General features: G+C 45.9%; 1 protein-coding gene across 2 annotated transcripts; it reads right to left on the bottom strand.

The window, feature by feature from the left end:
- Positions 1 to 861: 861 nt before the first annotated feature.
- Positions 862 to 21692, bottom strand: LOC307206479 (TLC domain-containing protein 4-like). 2 transcript variants are annotated; one of them, XM_079959795.1, is made up of 7 exons: positions 21509 to 21692; positions 12017 to 12187; positions 11213 to 11302; positions 8866 to 8924; positions 6435 to 6529; positions 3482 to 3555; positions 862 to 2526 (listed from the first exon to the last, which is right to left on the bottom strand). In XM_079959795.1, the coding sequence occupies exons 2-7, from the start codon at positions 12169 to 12171 to the stop codon at positions 2235 to 2237; spliced, it is 765 nt and encodes a 254-aa protein (XP_079815921.1). In that variant the 5' UTR covers positions 12172 to 12187; positions 21509 to 21692; the 3' UTR covers positions 862 to 2234. The 2 variants fall into 2 exon arrangements, with proteins under 2 accessions (XP_079815921.1, XP_079815922.1); XM_079959796.1 differs by lacking the exon at positions 21509 to 21692 and adding an exon at positions 13851 to 13926.
- Between the last annotated feature and the right edge of the window lie 1175 nt (positions 21693 to 22867).

Raw genomic sequence — 22867 nt, 5'->3', positions numbered from 1 at the left:
AGGGTGATGTTGAGTGCTTGGAGAAGCATTTTAAGGCACAGATTTGGGAACAATGCTTTCACAAGCTTCTTAAAAATTAGCTTGCTCTCCTAGCAGCCAGGTAGAGGAATGGTAGAGGTTGACCCAGAGCATATAAATTCTTATTGAAGTCTACCCAAAGACGTTAAGCACCTGGTGCTGGTATATTTGGTCCAGCGCAACCTTAGAAGCAGAGTTCCCAAGAAAAGGCTCCTGTGCAAACCCACGGAAATTAATGGGGGCTCCATTTCAGCTGGTTTAGCACAGGTAAACTTCCTGGGTTCCCCCCTCAGCCTTAGAGATGGAATAACTCTGTTGTGATTAGTGCTGTGGGTGGGGGGGCAGGGAAAGATTCAGCATAAGAGAACAAGTAAGGAAGTACAGTGGTGTCTCACAAGACGAAATTAATTAGTTCCGCAAGTTGCTTCGTCTTGCGATTTTTTTGTTTTGCGGAGCGTGGATTCCCCGGGTATTAACGGTTTTACGAAAAAGGAAGCAAACTCGCAAGACGTTTTCGTCTTGCGAAGCAAGCCCATAGGGAAATTCGTCTTGCGAAGCACCTTGAAAAACGGAAAACCCTTTTGTCTAGCGAGTTTTTCGTCTTGTGAGGCATTCGTCTTGCGGGGCACCACTGTAATAGCATCAGTGCAATGAACCTTGCAAACAGAATGCTAAACCCCAGACAACTTGTTGTAAGCACTGTATCATCAGAATGTGTGTGCAGAGGGGTGGGAGAGAAGCAACTGTTCTTCTACTGTTGGTCCTTAAGGTGAATCAAAGATACAAACCACACAGAAATCCACCTGGGCCATTCTCACAGTTGCATCTTAATTTCACTATGAGTAACCACAGAGGAATGGGACACATCTATTTCCCACGTTCAGCAGCAATGTGACACTCACAACACCAGATCTCCACAGCTGGGGCCTTGCTGTCACAGTTTGTCATGCACACAATGCGTGTGTTTTTTTGGGGGGAGGGAGCATGAGCCTGATCCAGCAAGCTCTTCTTATGTTCACATGTGACACATGACATTATCAGTGACTTTTAGGAAGCGATAATCCACACTGCTGCACTCAATATTACGACTGACGTACAACAGAATATTGCAGTATTGTGCTGGAATGATGCAATTTTCCTCTGAAGAAGGATGCTGTCTCAAGGAGAGATGCCTGGGTTCAGAATGGCAGCCAACACACCTGTTGGAGTAGTTCTCGTGAAAGGAAACTGGGTCGGCCCCGCCCGCCCCCAACAACCTCACAGTTTGCTTTGAACTAGTTCTGCTCAGGCCTTTTTGTGTCAACCTCTTTACTTTCAAGCTCTCAGAACAAAAGCGAGCACAGCCAAGAGTAGTGTCATGGTTATGCCCAAGTGAAGAGAGTTATGAAGCCTTGTTTTGCTGAGGACGGCATTCTGAGGACCCTGGTATGAAGGAATGTCAAGTTCCACACCAACCTGGTAGAGTGGAAACACCTTTTTCCAAACACTGTCTTCCAGTATTTACTACTGCCGTCCAAGCATGGACAATCCTTCATTTTCAGTGCCTTGCTTGACACAGTTTCCTCCTCTATGCATTCAGCCTATTTCATTCTCCCAACATACTTCTATAAAAGAACAAAGAGCCATTGGCCAAAGTGGCAGAACGGTTTCCATTCGTCCCTTCTCTCTTCCTCTAAAGTATCCCTCCAACAGAAAACCAGGCCCCTCTACCCTGGAGGCAATGGTGCATATTTTTCCTTCCAACTGATAGACATGTAGCTGAAACAAGGCAATGAGCTGTTTAGACACACTGTCACAGTCTAAGCCTGAAGCCACAAAGACCAGACAACTGTTGATCCAGCTATATCTCTCTTTGCTCAACACCCACCCATGTGAGCCAAAGGATATTCCTGTGCTTGCTTCACACACAAAGAGAGTTTAAACTATACATTTCAAACCATGTTAGATGCCCAGAGAGTCCATCCCCAAAACTGAGATGGATGTTGTTCTCCAGTTGCTCATTCTGTTCAGGGTGGCCAAGATGATGGAAGAAAAAACAAACAAATGCTCCAGTTGTGTGGATCCAGGGTTGTCTGCCTGGGCCAAGGGGATGGTCAGAAGCAGTTCCTATGGCTACTGGCTTCTAAGGGTATTAGAAGGGGGAGTATCCAGCATGGTCTAGAAGTACTTGAGAGTCTCTGTGTTCCTGACCAAGTACTGCCCCGTTCTCAACATCCTCATGCTGCCTTGTGAGACACGGACCGGCAGACGGCTCGGTAGAAGCCCCGGGTGATGCGATACATCCAGACCATATTGAGTACTTCCAAGGCTAGGCTGGGCCCGATCCAGGCCAGCTGTACACCCAGGCCCAGGCGCTCATACTCAGGAGTCCCATACCAGGAGTAGACTTGCATGTAATAGCTGGGGATGACGGCAATCCGAACCACAAAGAAGACCACCATCATGGCCAGGCCATTGGCCAAGACGACCCAGGAAGAGCGTGGCCAGCCAACTGCATCCAGGAACCATCTGAGGTAAGGCAAAAGTACTGTGTCAAATGTATATATATATAAAAAACCACACGGGGGGCTGCCCTGGAAGATGCCTCCCCTTCCTTCCACCTCTTTGAAGAAAGCAAAACCACAAGTCATCCACAGGCTTATTCCAGACCTCTAGTGAGGTATGGGGAACCAAGAATTCAGCAGCATTAAATCAGCCATAGTTCTCCCAGATAGAACGATGTAGCAGTTTCTTGAGAAGTAAGCTTTGAATGGGGTCAGTGCTACGAATTCAAGGGGGGTGCCCTCTGCATCCCCCATTAAGCTTTACTTGTTGGTGGAACACAGGGCCACCTATGGTAATTCCTCTAGGATTAAGGGATCAGGAGTGAGCTGAGCTTCCTTAGTGGTGGCCACCCAAAGGACTTAAGATGTTGACTGTGGAATAATAATAATAATAATAGTAATAATAATAATTATTATTATTATTATTTATCCCCCAGCCACTCTGGGCAGCTCCCAACAGAATATTAAAAACACAATAAAACATCAAGCATTAAAAACTTCTCTAAATAGGGCTGCCTTCAGATGTCTTCTAAAAGTCAGGTAGTTGTTTATTTCCTTGACATCTGATGGAAGGGTGTTCCACAGGGCGGGCACCACTACCGAGAAAGCCCTCGGCCTGTAACTTCACTTCTCGCATGGAGGAAACCACCAGAAGGCCCTCAGAACTGGACCTCAGCGTCCGGGCTGAACAATGGTGGTGGAGACGCTCCTTCAGGTATACTGGGCTGAGGCCATTTAGGAAGTGGGGGGCTTTACTGTGGCTCCTTGTGAGGGGCCTGGAGAACAGCTGCTTTCCACAAGCCTGTTTCTTTTGCTATGAAAAGGATATGCAGACCCATATTATCGAATGGATATCACAGGTATGTGAAGAAGCTCCTGAAACCATAAAAACCCTTGACTTACTCCATCAGAAAACTCACCGCAGATTCACGAAGGGTGTGGAGAGCTCCGAGAGGAGACGGAAATTGGCAAAGTAGGGCAGCACCCCACGGCTCTGTGGGGACAGAAAGAGAAACCTTGAGATGCTGGCCTCACTGTTCCCCAAGACAGTGCCAAAGGCCTCACTTTTTCCAGTGCCAGAAGATTCAGGCAGCTCTCAGGTACCTCCCTTTCTCTCAACAGCCAGGCAGCCAAGCAGAGAAAGTGTTAGAGAGCAGCAGAGCAGAATACCAGTACAGCCAGACTCCTTGGTGCCACCCATGCCTTGGTCGCTGGGCTTTTCCATCCTGAATGATGCAAAACAATTTTAATGTCTGTCCATCCAACAGGACCTTGCCTAACCTGTGTATATCTATACCAATAAAAGCTGGCCTGCAATACCCGCTTCTTTGTTTTCTGTTCCAAATACGTGAACTGAACCAGTTCAGCAACACGACTAGCATGCAATACGTAAGCAACTTTACTGGGCTGGGTTGCAAACCCATCCAAGCAAGTCCCTTAAAGGTAAAGGTAAAGGGACCCCTGACCATTAGGTCCAGTCGTGACCGACTCTGGGGTTGCGGTGCTCATCTCGCTTTATTGGCCGAGGGAGCCAGCGTACAGCTTCCAGGTCATGTGGCCAGCATGACTAAGCCGCTTCTGGCGAACCAGAGCAGCGCACAGAAATGCCATTTACCTTCCCGCCGGAGTGGTACCTCTTTATCTACTTGCACTTTGACGTGCTTTCAAACTGCTAGGTTGGCAGGAGCAGGGACTGAGCAACGGGAGCTCACTCCGTCGCGGGGATTCGAACTGCCGACCTTCTGATCGGCAAGTCCTAGGTTCTGTGGTTTAACCCACAGCGCCACCCACGTCCCTAGCAAGTCCCTTACAAATGCCTAATTGCATGTCAAAAGGCAGGCAGAATCTGATGGGTCATTTACCTGTTCAATTCCCCTTGAAATGAATTGAGAATTTTAGGGAAATCTGTTGCAGCAGAAGTATTGCTCTAGCTGACTCCATTTGCTATGAAGAAGCAGGCTAGGCTGTTACAAGGAGAATGACCACAGGGGATTCAAGAGTTAATGCTTTCAGGAAAGAGAAAGAGCCAGAAAGGGCAAGGTAATCAGCAGTGGAGGCAGGAGTCCTCAGATGTAGGCTGAAGTTATATTAATCTGGGGTAAATGGTGTTGCGGCTTGACCACCCTCTAAACCCATTTACTAGTAACACAAACTCTGCTATTGATTGTGAAAAATCTCCATTTCATTTAGCAGGACTAGCTACCAAGTACGACAAGATTGCAGCATAACCTCATCCATGAGATGGTGGACTCTTCTTTCCACTGAATTCACAGGAGTTGCTTCCATGTAAGTGTGCAAAGGATTGCTGTTATGTTAACCTCAAGGCTCAATGTGATGCCAACATTTCCTTATCAATTTCTAGCCAGGTAAACATTCCCTTGAATCCAACATGTGATTGCTTTTTTTAAACTGCTTTTAACGGTTTTAATTTTATGCTTTCTAATTGTTTGTTCTACTGTATATTTTAAGTAAGAATGTTTCTATGTTATTGTGCATTTAATTATGGACTGATTTTATAGTTGCAAAGTGCTTAGAAGCCATTTTGGCATATAAGCAGCATGTAAATAAATGCCTATGTAGAAGGCAGCCTATGTTATAATGGCTATTCTGCAGATGAGGTAAGGAGTCTTGAGGAAACACTACTTCCTCCAAGGTTGCTAAATCAATCAATGGCTGAGCAGGACAAACACAACTTAGAAGCACACATGGATTCCTCTTGAACAGGACTCTCCACCTCCTCATACGAGATACGACAGGTGCCCAGTGTCTGCACTTTCCGGAAACAGTTGAAGATATTTCTGTTCTGGCTTTATCAGCTGAATTAACAGGACTTCCCCACGAGCGTTAAGACTTCTAGTCTTGTTTTAAATGTGCTTGTTGTTTTTGAGTTTTTCATTATTTCATGTGTAAATCACCTTAAGACTGTGCTTGGGAAGCTGATTAATAAATTAACTTTGGTGGTGGTGGTTATTTCTGACAAGGGGAAAATAATTCCACCATTTCACAAAGAGCTTAGTGATGGAATAAAAAGTTAAACCGAGATAAAAAACTTTTACATTCCCCCTCCTCTTTAATGTGACATACCAATGCTACTTCTCATTATGTCTCCACAATGTCTGTCCTTCTCCCTTCCTAGCATATCTTGTTCTTCTCAATCAAGGATGAATAACTTGTAGTCCTCCAGATGTTGATGGACTCCTGTTGCCCTTAGTCCCACCCAGCTTGTCTGAAGGTCAGGAATTATGGGAGTTGTAGTTCAGCGACGTCTGGAGGGCCACAGGTTTATCGCTCCTGTTCTAGACTGTGAACCTGGAGGCAGGGACTGTCTTTATACTTTATACTTCATTTCCATACAACACCTTTTTAGGCTGCAATCCTAAACACACAAATTAGCGGGCCAATCCCATTTAACTTCACGGGACTTATTTCTGAGTAATCATGCTTATGGTTGCTCCCCATGGCACACGCTCTCTGTCTCTCTCTCTTAAAAAAAACCCTTTTAAAAGTTCCTGGAGCATGGAAATGAAAAGTAAATCAGGAGTTCTCAGACATATGGAAGTTATATTTCTCAGCCAACCGATCATTGGAAGCGGGGGGGGGGGGGGATTTCAGCCTGTGCTATTCTAATTCTCTTTATTTTCCCTGGTCCAGATTTCCGACCATGTCCTTTTTTGCCCTGATGACAGCCGGTTTCTGTGGGTTGGGAAGGAACGATGCAACACTGAAAGCTGTAGAAGAGCGGAGTGAAGCAAAGGGATTGATGAAGAATGGGTTTTTTTTTTTTCCCTTTTAGAAAAAGGAACAAGAATGAAGAATAAGAGGAGACCTCTCCCCCTCCCTCCTCCCCAATAGCTAAAGGACTCTGGAACTAACCAACACGTATCCATAAGCGTATAGTGCTGCCAAGTGGTGGCAAACGAAAAGCGAATCTCCCAATGTCCTCCAGTACCGCACTAGCAGCAACAGATCTAGAATTCAGAACACAACACAACATACGCACAAGGAAGGTTTACTGGGAGATGAGCAGGCGGGATACAAGGTTCAAGCATGTAACAGAGCAAGGCCGACATATTTCCACCCCTGACCCCGTGATTCTTCTTTTAACAGCCAATCTGCAGGCAGAGATTTAAAAGGGGAAGATTTAAATGGGGTAGGAAAAAAGGTTAAAAAGGTAAAGGACCCCTGGACGGTTAAGTCCAGTCAAAGGTGACTATGGGGTTGTGGCGTTCATCTCACTTTTCAGGCTGAGGGAGTCAGTGTTTGTCCACAGACAGCTTTCTGGGTCATGTGGCCAGCAGGACTAAACCACTTCTGGCACAACGGGACACCGTGATGGAAGCCAGAGCGTACAGAAATGCCATTTACCTTCCCATCACAGTGGTACCTATTTATCTGCTTGCACTGGTGTGCTTTCGAACTGCTAGGTTGGCAGGAGCTGGGACAGAGCAGCGGGAGCTCACCCCATTGCAGGGATTTGAACTGACCAGCTAGTAGCTTTATGTCCATCTGCCAGCAGTGGTATAGTAGAGTGTTGGCATTCTGGGCCCCAATGTCAGCTACTCAGTAGCATCCAGCAATACAACCATTTTTTTAAAAAAAAACCCATTACACTATCTTTATATTGAGACATTTACCTCTCTCCCTCCCCCCTCACATATTACCTACCGCTGAGGAAACCTAGAAACCTTATATAGTCCCCATCACATCATAATAATCCTTTGAAATACAGAGGGTGTTTCAGCCTTCTTCCAGAACTAAGCGTGAATCCCAGTATTTGGGATGAGCTTTCTTCACCCAGAACTTTGCATCCTCCCCACTGTATTCTCCTCTGCCTGGACCACAGTTTTCTAGCAGTTTTCCCTTTTCTTTAATGACCTTGACAAAAACCGGAATGTGAATTTCCGCTAATTAAGCCTCTCAGAACTCCATAAACAACATATTGGGTTTTTTTTGTTTTTGTTTTCATTGGCTAACAAACCCATTCCCACTGCATCCACCAAATGTCTCTATTATTATTATTATTATTATTATTATTATTATTATTATTATACCAGATTTGGATAATTTTGGTTATTTATAAAGTTATAAATTATTATTATTTATACCCCACCCATCTGGCTGGGTTTCCCCAGCCACTCTGGATGGCTTCTAGCAGATTATAAAAACATAATAAAACGTCAGACATCAAAAACCTTCCCATTAAAGTGTTTGAAAATGTTATTGGGTTAAATACATATTTTATCTCAATATACACATTTCTAAATATATGTTATCCTAAAAGACACATTTTTAATATGCCGTGGCATGTTTCTAGGTAAGGACTGAATTGCAAAACTCAGAGAAGTGCAAATCAGAAAGACTGTTGCATTCTGATCTGGTCTGGGAAGTGTGGATTGGGTCTGCAATGGAATTCAGAGGAACTCTGTGCTATATGACCATTTTTGTGTGTTATTGGATTGACATAACTTGTGATTTCCAGAGTTTTGTCTGAAGGCACATGAGGCCATCATTCACTTCCTGGAGGAGAGATCACTTGGGAACTGCATGTTTGCCACCTTGGGAAGAAGGATATGAATGCAAGTAAGTAAGTAAATAAAAACTTTAGCAATGGGTAACTGAGAAGAGTGAGAGTGAATTGATGGAGGCTGCAAGAGACTCCCTGGCAGAAGAAGCAGGGCTTCAAATTCACTTCTCACAGAACTAAATTGCTGGATGAAATTCACCAACTGGCAGCAAAAAAGATGCTGTACACCACAAGTGATTGTGTACTTAAAAAAAAACATTTAGACACCTTTTATTCCACTTTTGCACCTAAAAGCTGCTCAAAATGACTTACAGTGAAGTTATAGATAACCACAATAAATAAAAACATTAGATAAACAGCAAAGCAACAAAATAAGAAACATAAAACAAGCAAACAGGGCAGCAGATAACACACACCAGTATGTTTTTTCCTACACAGCCTCAGCTGCAAAGGTATCTTCTTCTTTCTGGGAAGTCCAAACTTCCCCTTCACTATGAGATGGGAAGTGGGGAAGCACAAGCTCCTATGTTTTGTTTTAGGGTGATTCTTTGGGGCCCAATCCACTGGGAATGCCTCAGTACAGAAGCACCTTTCCTGTTCACTTTAATGGGTCTTGGGTCAGGGCGAGATATCCCCAGTGGCATCTGATGGCAGCAGGCCAAGGAATAGAAAGGCAAACTGTGGCTGTGGTGAGGGGAATGGCAAGCTTCCCCAGAAAACTTCTGCTACCAGCCTTGGCCTTTCTAGCCTGCCCAATGAAATGGGGGCCATGATACTTACCATACAGCAAGTATCCACACGTGACAGCTATGTTCAGCTTGACGAGCCACGGGTCTCCCCTGCAAAGGATGGAAGAGTGGGAGAATGGTAAGATCTGCTTCTGGGAGATGAATCTACCGTACTTCAATAGGTGCCAGTTTCCTTCTTTCTCACATGCAAGAAGCACCACATGGTGTTAGATGGAAAAGACCTCCCTGACTCAGTAAGAGAGGCTGGGCAAAAATGGACTGTCCGCTACAATGCACTATGGGTGTATCCAGATCAGCAGTCATTCATACCGTCTGCGTGCAGAAAAAAGACGCGAGGCCCTTGCTTTGCTCCATCACCATGAAACAACTTCAGGACTTTCTTTCTTTCTTGCCATGCTTTTGTATTTTACATGTTTGGTTCAGACTAAGTGATGACAAACAACTAGCTGGGATGGGTAACCTATAACCCTCGATACCAAGGGTTGCCAACTTGTGCCTAAAAAGGCTTCACTGGTGCCCCAGACTCTGAGCTTTCATTTTTTAAGAATCAAGTAAGTCTCTAATCCTATCCCCCCCCATGAAGAAAGTTATGAGGCAAAATGTGCAGGTACCACCTCAGAAATTTCATTCAAATAAGAATGAATGTTGTGTAGCTACCTTCAATATTTTTCCTGGTACTGAGGAATGCTCCCTGTTCCATAAACAGCAACAGCATCTCTCTCTCTCTCTCTCTCTCTCTCTGTGTGTGTGTGTGTGTGTGTAACCAATATTGTGCGAAGTCCACAATCAAGACCAGCAGGACATAGGTGACTTCCCATGGAAAGTGTAAGATTGTTAGGGGTGACTTTATCCTCAACACTGAGATCCAGCTCCAAGGGCCTTCTGGTGGTTCCCTCACTGCGAGAAGTGAGGTTACAGGGAACCAGGCAGAGGGCCTTCTCGGTGGTGGTGCCCGCCCTGTGGAATGCCCTCCCATCAGATGTCAAGGAAATAAACAACTATCTGACTTTTAGAAAACATCTGAAGGCAGCCCTGTTTAGTGAAGTTTTTAAGGCTTTATGTTTTTAGATATGCTGTTTATGTTTTTAGATATGTTGTTGAAACTGCATAAAACACACCCATGGGTCTTTAAGATTTTCCCTCACAGATTACAACTGACCGTAAGGATTGATGTGAACTAGACAATAGGAGCTAGCTGCTTCTGTGGGAGAAAGAACAAAAAAAGAGAGAAGTGGAGGAAATTGACGGACTATTTGAATAAATATTGTAATATAAAAAATTAGAAATTACTTGAAAGAAACAAATAGGCCTAGGATTAAACTAAGTTATAATTAAATAAATGGGATTTAGAATGTTAAGAAAAGTGAATAAGATGGACTATAATTGGAAATTGTTTTAGTTTAATAATGATATTGGAAAGCTGTTACTTTTAATTACAAGGAAACTCAGAAGGGAGGGATTTGAGGAAGTCAACCAAGATGTTTAAAAGGTTGGATTTGTGAAGAATTAAGTTTGTTGTTATTGTTTATCTGTTTATTGTTCCTTTTTTTTTTCTTTTTCTGTTTTTGTGTATCATTTTGCTTTGTGGTTTGTGTTATCATTGTGGAAAATCTAATAAAAAAATTATTAAAAGAGAGAGAGAGAGAGAGAGAGAGAGAAGTTGTAACAAGGTGGGAGCAAAACCTGGTCTTTCCTCAATCACTGACAACCCTGATGCCGGTGACTGTGGTCGCACAACCCTCAGGCTGAGGGCTGGTCTGAATACAGCCTTATATTACCACAAAGATGTACACAGCTAATATCCCACATGCAGCTGGTGAATCTAAGCCGGATTGAACATAAGCTGACAGTGGGTTGCGTGCTCCAAGAGGGTGAAGTCGACTAGTCAGGGTCACAGATGTGTTGGTAAGAAAGGAACAGAAATAGCAGGGTGCAGACCAAAATGCCTGCTGAGCTTTAGGGACTCACTTAGCCAGCTCTGCTCAGGAGCAATGTAAGGCTAAGTGAAAGAAAGGCATGGATATGCGCATTGCAAGCAGAGTGGGAGGGAGGAAGGGAGCAGGGGGATATGGCTTGGGCAACAACATAAACACCTCTTTAGGCCCACTGCCAGCTCTGGCCCAGAAGCTGTGCCCGCCCCCTCCCGCAATCCTAAATCTCAAGAAACACAAGGGGCTATTCTTCCCCGACACAAAACAACCCTTCATGCCTTCCTAGCACAATGTGTCCCATCAAGCTCACATGCACCAGTTCTTCCTCCCCTCTCTCTCTCTCTCTCTCTGGGGAGGGCAGACTTGACGAATCTGCACATGCAAGCCTGGACAGCAAAGTGATCAGAGGAAGCGTGCGAGCAAGCCAAGAGGGCCTTTCCTTCTTACCAGATAGGGTTGGCATTTACAGCATCGTCAAACCAAAGGATGCAGAGGCAGAAGAGGCCGACTATCACAGCATGGAGGGTGGACACACATCTAGGGAGGAGGATAAGACAGGGTTACCCCATGACTGCAGTGCCTGTGTCATGCAGATATTCTCCCCCCTCCCTGCGCATGTGCATTCATGTACACATTCTCATCTCTTTCCTGCAAAGCAAGCAATGCTCCAAGGCTTCTCACATGCTAAGCGGGGAGCGGTTCTTCCACTGAACTAGCTGAGAGTGTGAGAGAGAGCTGCAAGATTCTCCACGTCCCCCCTCCCTGACCACTTAAAGGTACTATACAGTGGTACCTCTGGTTACAAACGTAACATATTTTTCGCTCTATAAGACACACTTTTTCCCTCCTAAAAAGTAAGGGGAAATGTGTGTGCATCTTATGGAGCGAATGCAGGCTGCACAGCTATCCCAGGAGCCAGAACAGCGAGAGGGGTCTCTGCACAGCGATTCCTCTCGCTGTTCTGGCTTCTGGGATTCAGAAATTCCCCCCCCCCCTTGTTTTACTCCTCCAAAAACTAGGTGTGTCTTATGGTCTGGTGTGTCTTATAGAGCGAAAAATACAGTAATTCATTCTGGTGGTCCGTTCTTAACCTGAGGTACCACTTTAGCTAATGGGGCCTCCCGCTGCCGGTGCGCCGCTGGCACGCCATTTCTGTTCTCATCCTGAGGTAAAGTTCTTAACCTGGGGTACTACTTCCAGGTTAGCAGAGTCTGTAACCTGAGGTGTTTGTAACCCGAGCTACCACTGTACCTGGAATTCCATTCGTTCTGCTTGACTGATGGAAGGGTGGAATATCTGGAACTCAGCGACAAAGATAACTGTGGGCTGACAGCGGAGAAGAAGAATTGGAAGGCCACAAAGCTGCCAGCCACAATACAGTAGCCCAGGCGGGTGGAGTCCTCCATTGGGCCTCAGCAACACCTGCAAGAAGACGAACGTATATGGGTGTGTGTGGAGAGCGGGGGGGGGGGGGAACAGAACAGAGTTGGGGGTGGGGAGCCCCCTACAAATTCACCAGAATCATGTGTTTGGAGGAAATAATATCTGCACTTGGCCCTGCACTTGATTTTTCTGAAGTGACACTAGCTTTGACCATGATCTTGACATTGAATAAAAGTTTATTAAATAGTCATAGAATCATAGAATTGTAAAGAAAAGGTAAAGGACCCCTGGACAGTTAAATCCAGTCAAAGGCGACTATGGGGTTGCGGCGCTCATCTTGCTTCAGGGCAAGGGAGCCGGCGTTTGTCCACAGACAGCTTTCCGGGTCATGTGGGCCAGCAGGACTAAACTGCTTCTGGCGCAACAGGACACCGTGACAGAAGCCAGAGCGCACGGAAACACCGTTTACCTTCCTGCCACAGAATTAGAAGGGACCCTAAGGATCATCTAGTCCAACCCCTTGCAATGCAGGAATATGTAGCTGTCCCATAAGGGGATCAAACCTGCAACCTTGGCATTATCAGCACCACACCAACTGAGCTATCCAGGATTAACTGACCTATCCAGGAGTCAGTCAAGGCCCAGTAAATTGTCAAGTGGTTTGCCAAAAAAGAAAGGGGAAAAAAGGTTTGAGAACTGCTACACTAGGGGTAGCAGACGAAGTATTTTTGGTCTCAAAGCCATATAGCAAAGGGCACTGAACTGCTGCCTGGGTTGAGAGCATTATAGGGTCCATTACACACAGCCCAGTCTCTCCAGTTTACTCTGCCACAGGCAATATTGCAAATGACTCATAGTCTCAAGCTCTGAAGGACTGCAGCTTCTGTCCCACTCATTGATTGATGCAGCCACAGATATGGAGCCGGTCCTAGACAGTCCCATGGATCTGCAATTTTTGTGAATTGCAAGGCAGGAACATTTGGTTATATCCTTTGCTATGGCACATATATTCCCATTTTAAGAACAGGGTGGGAGTGCCCACTACTGGGCTGACAATTCACTGCATGGACCAAGTGGTGATGGTGGGGAAGAAGTTCAGTCTCTGGTATATGGAACAAAGTTAGGCTTGACCAGCGCGTCATAACACCATAAGGATTAAGCGGCTGCACATGGTGTAAAATGCATGATATAGGAAGCACAAGTAGCACAACTATGTGGCAGCTTAGGAGGGGATCAGCCGTGTTATCTAAAGGAATTGCAAGTACAGTATGCCAAAGGGATAAGCGTCACTAGATTTCCCTCAGGGGGTTTATGTACCCAGAACAATCTAAGCAGCAAGTGACAGGCGAAACTTTCAAAGGTGGGAACATACACTGATGACCCCCACACAGAGAATATAGGTAAGATAGCTGGTGACATCCAGTTGGACGACAGGTTCTAAACGTTGGCAGAAAGAAGTAAAAGGGGAATCAGGCAAGACAAGAGGGATCTGTAAGACTAATGAGATTAAGAAGACCAGGCAAGAAAAGAGCCTCTAAAATGTAAAGGAGGAAAATCTGGTGCAAAATGGGTGGAGAGAAGGAAAACAGGTTATTTCTTAATATCCAAAACGCGGAGTTTGGGTGGGAAGACCTAAAAATGGCGAAGAACAGTAATTTTGGTTAGCAAGAATCAGCTGTGTTAAAATGCATAGAAAACAAACCTGCAGTGTCGAGAGCAGCTGGCAAGGGTCAGGAGACTTCCTGAGCTGCGCACGAACAGGAGCAGATGAAGTGAAATACTGTATACTGTAGAAGTGAGCTTGGGCTTAGGATCAGTGGGATGAAGGGAGCTAAGAGAGGGAGGAGCGAAGGAGTGAAGGGCAGAGGAGGCTGCAAAACTGAAGGAAGGGGGAAAGGAAAGGAAGGAGAGAGGAAGGAGAGGATAAGAGGCAAAAGCTTCCAGAACTATCTTGGTGACTGAATAAGAGAGATGAGAAGGCTGATGGAGAGGTGGAAGGAAGTTGCCTCCAGACCGCTACTGTTTAGCAGGAAAGAGTCAGACGTATACTGGAAATTTAGATTTGCATAATTGAAGTGGATTAAAGCACTGTCACAACAAATCCACTTGTAAAAAAGAACAGCAAACACACAGGCTTCGTGCAGTTAGGAAATTGATGGCAAAATGGACTAAAAAGTGTGTGCTCATGACTGACAGATGGGAAGACCTTTGTGCAAACAGATTTGGGTGAATGTTTGATAGAGCTGACATCATACAACACCAGTGTAAGTAAATTGGGTTGAATGCTCAATAAAAAGATTGTCTGGAGCAACCTTTCCTTTCCACAAGGTCAAGAGGGTCACAATGCGGAGAGAATTTGACCAAAGGTAGCTGCTGAAGGAAGTTGTGTGGAAAGAGAATCTGGGGGTACCAGGCTGGGTGGTCAACATGCATGTAGAAACTCCCAAGAAGGAAGAGAGACAGGAGTATTATCAGAGACAAAAAGGTGATTCTCTCAGAACTAGACAGAAATGAGGAGACAGGACTAAAGGGGTCAGCAGACAATAGCTACAAGAGGATGGGAGTAAATAATGAATTTTCATGGAAGGAAAATAATATGAGAAAATATATGTGTGTGTGGAGGAAGGAGACTACGGCAATTGGGAGTCTGACTACCAAGTAGGGGGGTAGGAGAGCTGAAAATAATGCAAATATGTTTCTCATCTGCCAACCAATGTGCCCATTTGGTAGTACATGAAACCAAAGGGGTGCATTGGTTGGCAGGCATTAATTTTTTTTCAGTTCTCCTACCCCACTATAGAGCTCTGTGAGTTGGAAGAAAAAGTTGTTGATGAAAGTTTAGCCAGTTAGAGGCAGAGGAACGGCCTGATGGCTATTAAGTGCCCTCCAGTAGCTGAAAGCAATAACTTGTTTTACCATCTCTGGCCAGGCTGTTATAGAATCATAGAATCATAGAGTTGGAAGAGACCACAAGGGCCATCGAGTCCAACCCCCTGCCAAGCAGGAAACACCATCAGAGCACTCCTGACATATGGTTGTCAAGCCTCTGCTTAAAGACCTCCAAAGAAGGAGACTCCACCACACTCCTTGGCAGCAAATTCCACTGTCAAACAGCTCTTACTGTCAGGAAGTTCTTCCTAATGTTTAGGTGGAATCTTCTTTCTTGTAGTTTGGAACCATTGCTCCGTGTCCGCTTCTCTGGAGCAGCAGAAAACAACCTTTCTCCCTCCTCTATGTGACATCCTTTTATATATTTGAACATGGCTATCATATCACCCCTTAACCTCCTCTTCTCCAGGCTAAACATGCCCAGCTCCCTTAGCCGTTCCTCATAAGGCATCGTTTCCAGGCCTTTGACCATTTTGGTTGCCCTCCTCTGGACACATTCCAGTTTGTCAGTGTCCTTCTTGAACTGTGGTGCCCAGAACTGGACACAGTACTCCAGGTGAGGTCTGACCAGAGCAGAATACAGTGGCACTATTACTTCCCTTGATCTAGATGCTATACTCCTATTGATGCAGCCCAGAATTGCATTGGCTTTTTTAGCTGCCGCGTAACACTGTTGGCTCATGTCAAGTTTGTGGTCAACCAAGACTCCTAGATCCTTTTCACATGTACTGCTCTCAAGCCAGGTGTCACCCATCTTATATTTTTGCCTCTCATTTTTTTTGCCCAAGTGCAATACTTTACATTTCTCCCTGTTAAAATTCATCTTGTTTGTTTTGGCCCAGTTCTCTAATCTGTCAAGGTCGTTTTGAAGTGTGATCCTGTCCTCTGGGGTGTTAGCCACCCCTCCCAGTTTGGTGTCATCTGCAAATTTGATCAGGATGCCCTTGAGTCCATCATCCAAGTCGTTGATAAAGATGTTGAATAAGACCGGGCCCAAGACAGAACCCTGTGGCACCCCACTAGTCACTCTTCTCCAGGATGAAGAGGAACCATTGATGAGCACCCTTTGGGTTCTGTCAGTCAGCTTAAATCAAGCTTGGTAGCAGAGAGACAAATCTTATCAGATAAGAGCAACGTTTTAGAGAACATGCTGCCCCACACCAGCTTGTCTGTCTCAGATCAGAACCCACATTCGTTCCAAAGGAATCTAGAGCACATGATCAGTCCATGCACAGCACAAGCCAGGTATCTGCAATCGCACCACTATTTCGTAACAACCGTGAATGTGGCATGGAATACACCCAATATTCCCCTGCAGCTCCACACAGCAGAATTAAATCGGCAGTGTGGCAGTCATGTTGTCCTTCCAAAAAGCAGGCCCATCAAATAAGGGCAGGAGTGTTCCTCTCAATGGATTGCCCAGGTCTCCCTCTCTCCTATATGGCTCCTACATTGGGCAGTTCTCTATAGCTTGGTGTCAGACTCTTAGCTTGCCTAGTCCAGTCCACTACTTTTCTGTCCAAGGTACTGGGGTCTTCCCCAAGTCTGCTATTGGAGCTCCTTTAAGCGGAGATGTACAAGGCACTATGGAACGTATAATGCAGAGAGGCACTCCAAATCATACGGAAGAACGTTTCGTGTGAATGAATTATGAGTGTTGGAGTGAGCAGTTCTGAGCTAGTCAGAACTAATGGTCTAAGGCAGCTCCCTATGTTCATATGGCAAGTGTATTTGAGAACAACAAAATACTTGCCAGGTGTTCAAAAACACATGTTCATGTTGGAAACCAGAGGAACATGAAACTGCCTTGAAACCAACATGTGTGTTGCAGAATTAGGAAATGGGCATCTGTTCTTGATTCACAGACTTCCAATGGCTGCAGGATTTCTAAACACTCCCCCCACATCCACATATGCAGAAGTCACACAACTGCACCTGGTCTCTGCACAGTTCTCAAGGGCATCTCGCACAGAGATCTGGATGCAGAGCAGAAATGTGTTTGGCTGGCTTTATTTCTGTGTTTGCTGGTCTGGACTGAATTGTTTGATCAAGGTGCATCCTGTTCAAAGCCCAGATTCCAGGAAGGAGTTGTAAAGGCCTGCCACAGGACAGGGCAGCTGGAGATTAAGCCTGCAACCTTGGGCACATTTAAAGAGTGACTACTCCAAAGTCCCATTGATTTCACTGGCGTTTACTCCCATACTAGAGGATTGTACCCTTACTTGTTAGCAACTCTCATTTAATTCAGTGGGGCTGACTTCTGAAGAAACAGACCCGGGATTAGCTCATACAGTTAGGTAAAGGTAAAGGGGCCCCTGACCATTAGGTCCAGTCATGACGGACTCTGGGGTTGCGGTGCTCATCTCGCTTTAGTGACTGAGGGAGCCGGTGTACAGCTTCCGGGTCATGTGACCAGCATGACTAAGCCGCTTCTGGCGAACCAGAGCAGCGCACGGAAACGCCGTTTACCTTCCCACCGGAGTGGTACCTATTTATCTACTTGCACTTTGACATGCTTTTGAACTGCTAGGTTGGCAGGAGCTGGGACCAAGCAACGGGAGCTCACCCTGTCGCAGGGATTTGAACCGCCGACCTTCTGATTGTCAAGTCCTAGACTCTGTGGTTTAACCCACAGTGCCACCTGCGTCCCGCTTGTATAGTTACTTTACAACAAATTTGTGAGCGTGATCACAATAAAAAACAACCTTGAACTGGTTCTAAAACAGTACAACAAGGTGTGCTGTTGACTACCCAACACATGTCTGTTCAGCCTTTCTCTGACTGCCCCCTCCTTGAAAAAAAGGCCAAGCAAGACAACAGTTTCTCTAGGAAATCTGTTCTGAACTGAACTCAAATCAACCTCCTTGGGATTCATGGTCATTGCTGCTGTTCACATAGGGAATGGCTGTTCCCTCTCTTCTTTCTGAAATCATTTAAAATATTTCTGAATGAAACAGCCTAATCTTGCCCTCCTAATCTTCTTTCCTCCAGGCTAAACATTCAGAGTGCCTTTGGTCCTTCTTTCACAGCAGGGCAGGCAGCAAGGGCTGGAACTGCTGGACTCCCTCAGAGGCTCATGCCTGAGCCAAGGTTTCACTGTCATTCCCAAGGTATTCCATCCTGCTGCTGTTGCTCCTTCTTGCTGCCCGTTCCCCTGCCCTCATTGAGTGAATAGGCAGTGACAGACAGACAGAAGAAGTAGTAACAGCAGCAGCAGCAACCACCTCCACTCAGCTTGCCCTCTTCCTCTGGCTTGCTGTGTTGAATTGACACAAAGGAAGAGGACAAATGAATGGGTACTGGCAGCAACTACCAGGTGGCTCCACTCAGGAACAACTTGCTCAAGGGCCCCTCAAAACCTGAAGCTACCACTCTTCTATAGGATTTGTCTTCTGGCTCAATTATTCTAAAAATACTCTCTTGCAAGATGTGCATTTTCCATCTGTGGTTCTCTGAACTGAAGACCCCTCCCAGTCAGTTTATGGGTCATACCAGAAGTTCCCTGGAGTTCCAGGGTTAGAATGCTCATCGTTTTCTTCAATAAAAAGGAACTGGGGGTGCTAATCCACAGTAGGGACCACAGGGGAAAGGGGTGCAACCTTCTGAACATGTCATTCAACCCAACTGGATAAGCGTACAGGCACACAGGAGAACTGCTCTGCAGCAAAGAGCACACACTTAGTGTGCAAAAGGTCCTTGATTTAATCCCTGGCATCTGAAAGTACAGCTGAAGTGATGGTATGGCTTCATATAAGGCAGTTTCTTAACTACTAATTTGTCAGCATCCTGTTTTGACTTGTGTTGCTAGCACTGAATTTTGCAAAAAGATGTTCTGCTTCCAAAATGATTGCAACGAGGCTCCTGTTCATACAAGCTGACCACCACCACCTATGCATCTCCCAAAAGCTTTTGCAGTTTTCTCTCTTTACCCAACACCTTCTGTGTGCAAAACACGTCTTCTACCACTAAGCCATGTCCCCTTCCAGTAGGAGGTATCTATGAATTTGAGTGGAGGAAATTGGTGTAGTGCTATGGCAATCATTCCATCAACAGAAGCTTTTTCAGCTTGCCATACAATATTCTCCTCACTATTAGCCCTGTGTGCTGTTGTTGTTGTTTTTTTGGGGGGTGTCTCAGGGCACACACACACCTCAAGACAATTTAGAGGAGCACAGGGGGAGAAGAGAAGAGGAGAGAAAGCCCCACTGTGCCAGCAGAAGTTCTTGCATGAGCTTAACAATGTTTCTTAAATTTGGGTCTCCAGCTGTTGTTGAACTACAACTCCCATCGTGCCTAGCCAGCAGGACCAGTGGTCAGGGATGACGGGAGTTGTAGCCCAACAACCATTTAAGCAAGTGTGACACTAGTCAAGCCCAAGGGATATGACAGGGACATTCTTATGTATATTACACCACATATTCAGGTCCCTATATCCTGGGGTGGTTTTGCTGTGATCTATTGAGATGCGGAGCCATGCAGTTCCAAGAGACAGGTGGAATTGCAAGCATGGCTCTATGCCATATCCAAACCCACATGCCTTCCAGCTGCTGCTCAGGTGTGCCATAAACCCCTGCATGAAGATTTTTACAGGTGAGGGCCGGCTCTGCATGCCACCTTCCCATGAAATAAAATCTAGTTTTAACTGAAGTACTGGTCTAACTACTTAATTGTGTAAACTGCTGCTGGTTTTTTGTTTTAAACTGTTTTATCTGAATTGCTCAGCTCAGCCATGTACTGTTCCTAGGTTGCCGTTTTGTTTTTTTTAATGGTTTGCTTTCAGTTATATTTTATGGTTTTGAATGTTTATGTAAACCATTGTGGGAGAGCTTTGCCATCAAAGGCGGCAGTATATAGATATTGCAACAGAAATAAATAAATAAAAGCAAAGAGCACCTATTTTGGCTATGGCACTTCAACTGAGGAATTTCCTCCTTCAGTACCATGGCATATGCCAAGCCTGCGGCTCTCTAGTCAAAGAATCTCAGGAAGCAGGGTTGGGGAAAACGAATGTGCAAGGTTTCAGAGAGCTGCTGCCAATCAAGGTAGAATTCCTAGCATTATAGACAACGGCCTGACTCAGCAGAAGGTAATTTTTTTTTATGTTCTTAGACACATCACAGTACCTGTCACCTAATAACCTTTGGAATTTCTTCCAGTCTTGCAGGTCTCAGATGGAAGTTTTAACCTGTGCAATGAGCCTTCATATGTACACTCCAACAGGTCGGCTTAAACTTGCTCAATCGTTGACATACAGTCCAATTCTGTGCATGCCGGGCCAGAAGTAAATCCCACTGAATTAAAAGGCTCTTACTCCCAGGAAGTAGGACCACAGCTTAAAGCAGGCATGTTCAAAGTCTGTTCTGGGGGTCTAATCCGGACCACCGGCCCTAAAAACTTCAATCATAAAAAAAGCTCAACAACCTCAATCCTAAAAAAAAAGTCAACAACTTTGGTTGGCCCTTTGGATCTGGCCCTCTTTGAAAAAAGTTTGGACACCACTGGTTAAAGCTAAATATGTAGGCTTAAAACCACCTTACACATGCTGCTGGCTGTGACAAAGCAAGTGATCTCAGACTTATTTACATTTCCAAAGGATTCCACATACATAGTGGAAAGCATGTTCAACCATACAACTGCAGCAGTTAAGTTATTTTGTCTAGAAAATATACTCCCTGTGCCTCTATAGGACTTTACTTGCTGGATTGCTCTGTTAATGATGCTCTGAATCACACATGCAGGCAAAACATACTCTGGGCTTCTCCACCCTTTTTGAGGCTGCGGTTCCCTTTGCCACGGGGCGCGTCTCCCTCTTGCCACGTATTTGCCATAGTAATTCACCCCCAAGGTCCCAGTTTACCAGAAAGGTCGAGGAGCCAGTTCTCCGGCTTCTCTTCATTCAAACGGGATGGGGAGGTAGTAGGAGATATTATCGCGGAACCAGAGAAATATGCCCCCGGGCCGGTGAAAAATCGTTAACTGGACCCCCTAAGAAGAGTGTCCAGGATCAGGCCAATGGCCCACCTAACCCACTGTTCTCACCGTGGCCAACCAGATGCCCATTATGGGAAACCAGCGAACAGGATCCGAACCCGAGAGACCCTTCCCGCGGTTTCCAGCAACTGGTATTCAGACGCACAGCTGCCCGTGCGCCTCCAGCTGTGGAGGAGGCGGAGCGCACAGCCCTCCAACCAGCCACCGTGGCCACCGGTAGCCCTCGACAGCCACGGAAACGCACAGCATGTCGCAGCAACGCTTTGACTTCCTTGCGCAATAACGAGAAAACAAAATGTCCTTCGCTTTGGGGGAAAGGGGACTCCGCTTCAGCCTGGATTCCCCACTAAACGCTGCCCATTCCAAGAGGGACCTTGGAGACGCTTCGTCCCCAAAGCAGGACGGTTGGTGACGGACAGAGCCTCTCCAAAAGCCGGTTCTGCTCGCGCCCCGCCGGGGCGAACAGCTCGCGGGACCCACCTGACACCCAGCCGAGCCCCTCCAGCTCCCGCTTGCCCGACGTCCGAGCTTCAGTCCGGCCGCTTGGAGGTCCCCGCCTGCCCGGGGTCTCGCGCCTCAGCCTCGGGCGCCGCCACGCGCAAAGGCGCACGCACCTCCCTCCGGCCGCGCCTGCTGCTTTGCGCAGGGACACCGAGACGCCCGCGACGCGGCGGGGGCCCCAGGCAGGCGACACTCCCCCCCTCCCGGGCTCCTCCTCCTCCTCCTCCAGCCTCCTCCAACCGGCGGCCTCCGCGCCGCCCTCGCTCCCGCTCAGATCCGCCCCGCGGACGCCGCGAAGGGGCGTGGGAAGCGGGCAGACCAAAGCGAGCGGGGGCGCGAGGTCGTTGCACCCGGCCGGGCGCGCGGTGCCACGAACCCGGAGAGAAAGCAGCTCCGAGGCCAGCCTAGTCAATCAGCTGAGGCTGGCGGTGTTTTATTTTACTTTACCAGCAAATAAGCCTCCCCACGCAGCTTGTTAGTAGTAAATCCACAGCATGAGTACCAATTATTATTATTATTATTATTATTATTATTATTATATTTTATTTATACTTTTCAGATTTATACATTTCACTAATTTTACAGTCGTTTGAACATTTCAGAACTTGACTTCCTTCCCCCTCTCTCTGCGGTTCCTTAAATTTATTTTTGATATCTTCTACATATCCAAGTTAACTTAATTTGCTCACTTATTCATCTACTTTCAAACTGCCGATAATCCTGCCCATGTTGTTATCTGCTTACAATTTATCTGTAAATATTTAATAAACCATTTCCATTCTTTTATATAAAGAAGTTTGTTATCTTGATTTCTTATTCTTCTAGTAAGTTTCCCCATTTCTGCATATTCTGTAAGTTTTTGTATCCATTCTTCCTTTGCTGGGACTTCTGCTTCTTTCCATTTTTTGTCAAGTAACATTCTTGCCGCTGTACATGAATAAGTTTCTATACAGTTTCGGTAGTTCTGTCCCTATAATTCCCAAAAGAAAGGCTTTTGGTTTGTTTTTCAAATGATAAAATGATATACAGTGGTACCTCGGGTTACATATGCTTCAGGTTACATACGCTTCAGGTTACAGACTCTGCTAACCCAGAAATAGTGCTTCAGGTTAAGAACTTTGCTTCAGGATGAGAACAGAAATCGTGCTCCGGCGGCATGGCGCCGGCGGCAGGAGGCCCCATTAGCTAAAGTGGTGCTTCAGGTTAAGAACAGTTTCAGGTTGACTACGGACCTCTGGTACGAATTAAGTACTTAACCTGAGGTACCACTGTATAATGAATTGAAATGATAGATAATGAATGGGAAAGGATCTTTAAAATAGCATAAGTAGCAATTAC

Source organism: Podarcis cretensis (genome assembly GCF_951804945.1).
Source record: "Podarcis cretensis genome assembly, chromosome: 17".
NCBI classification, from domain to species: Eukaryota; Metazoa; Chordata; class Lepidosauria; order Squamata; family Lacertidae; genus Podarcis; species Podarcis cretensis.
The sequence above is the reverse complement of the archived record's forward strand: the minus strand, read 5'-3'. Positions and strand labels throughout refer to the sequence as shown.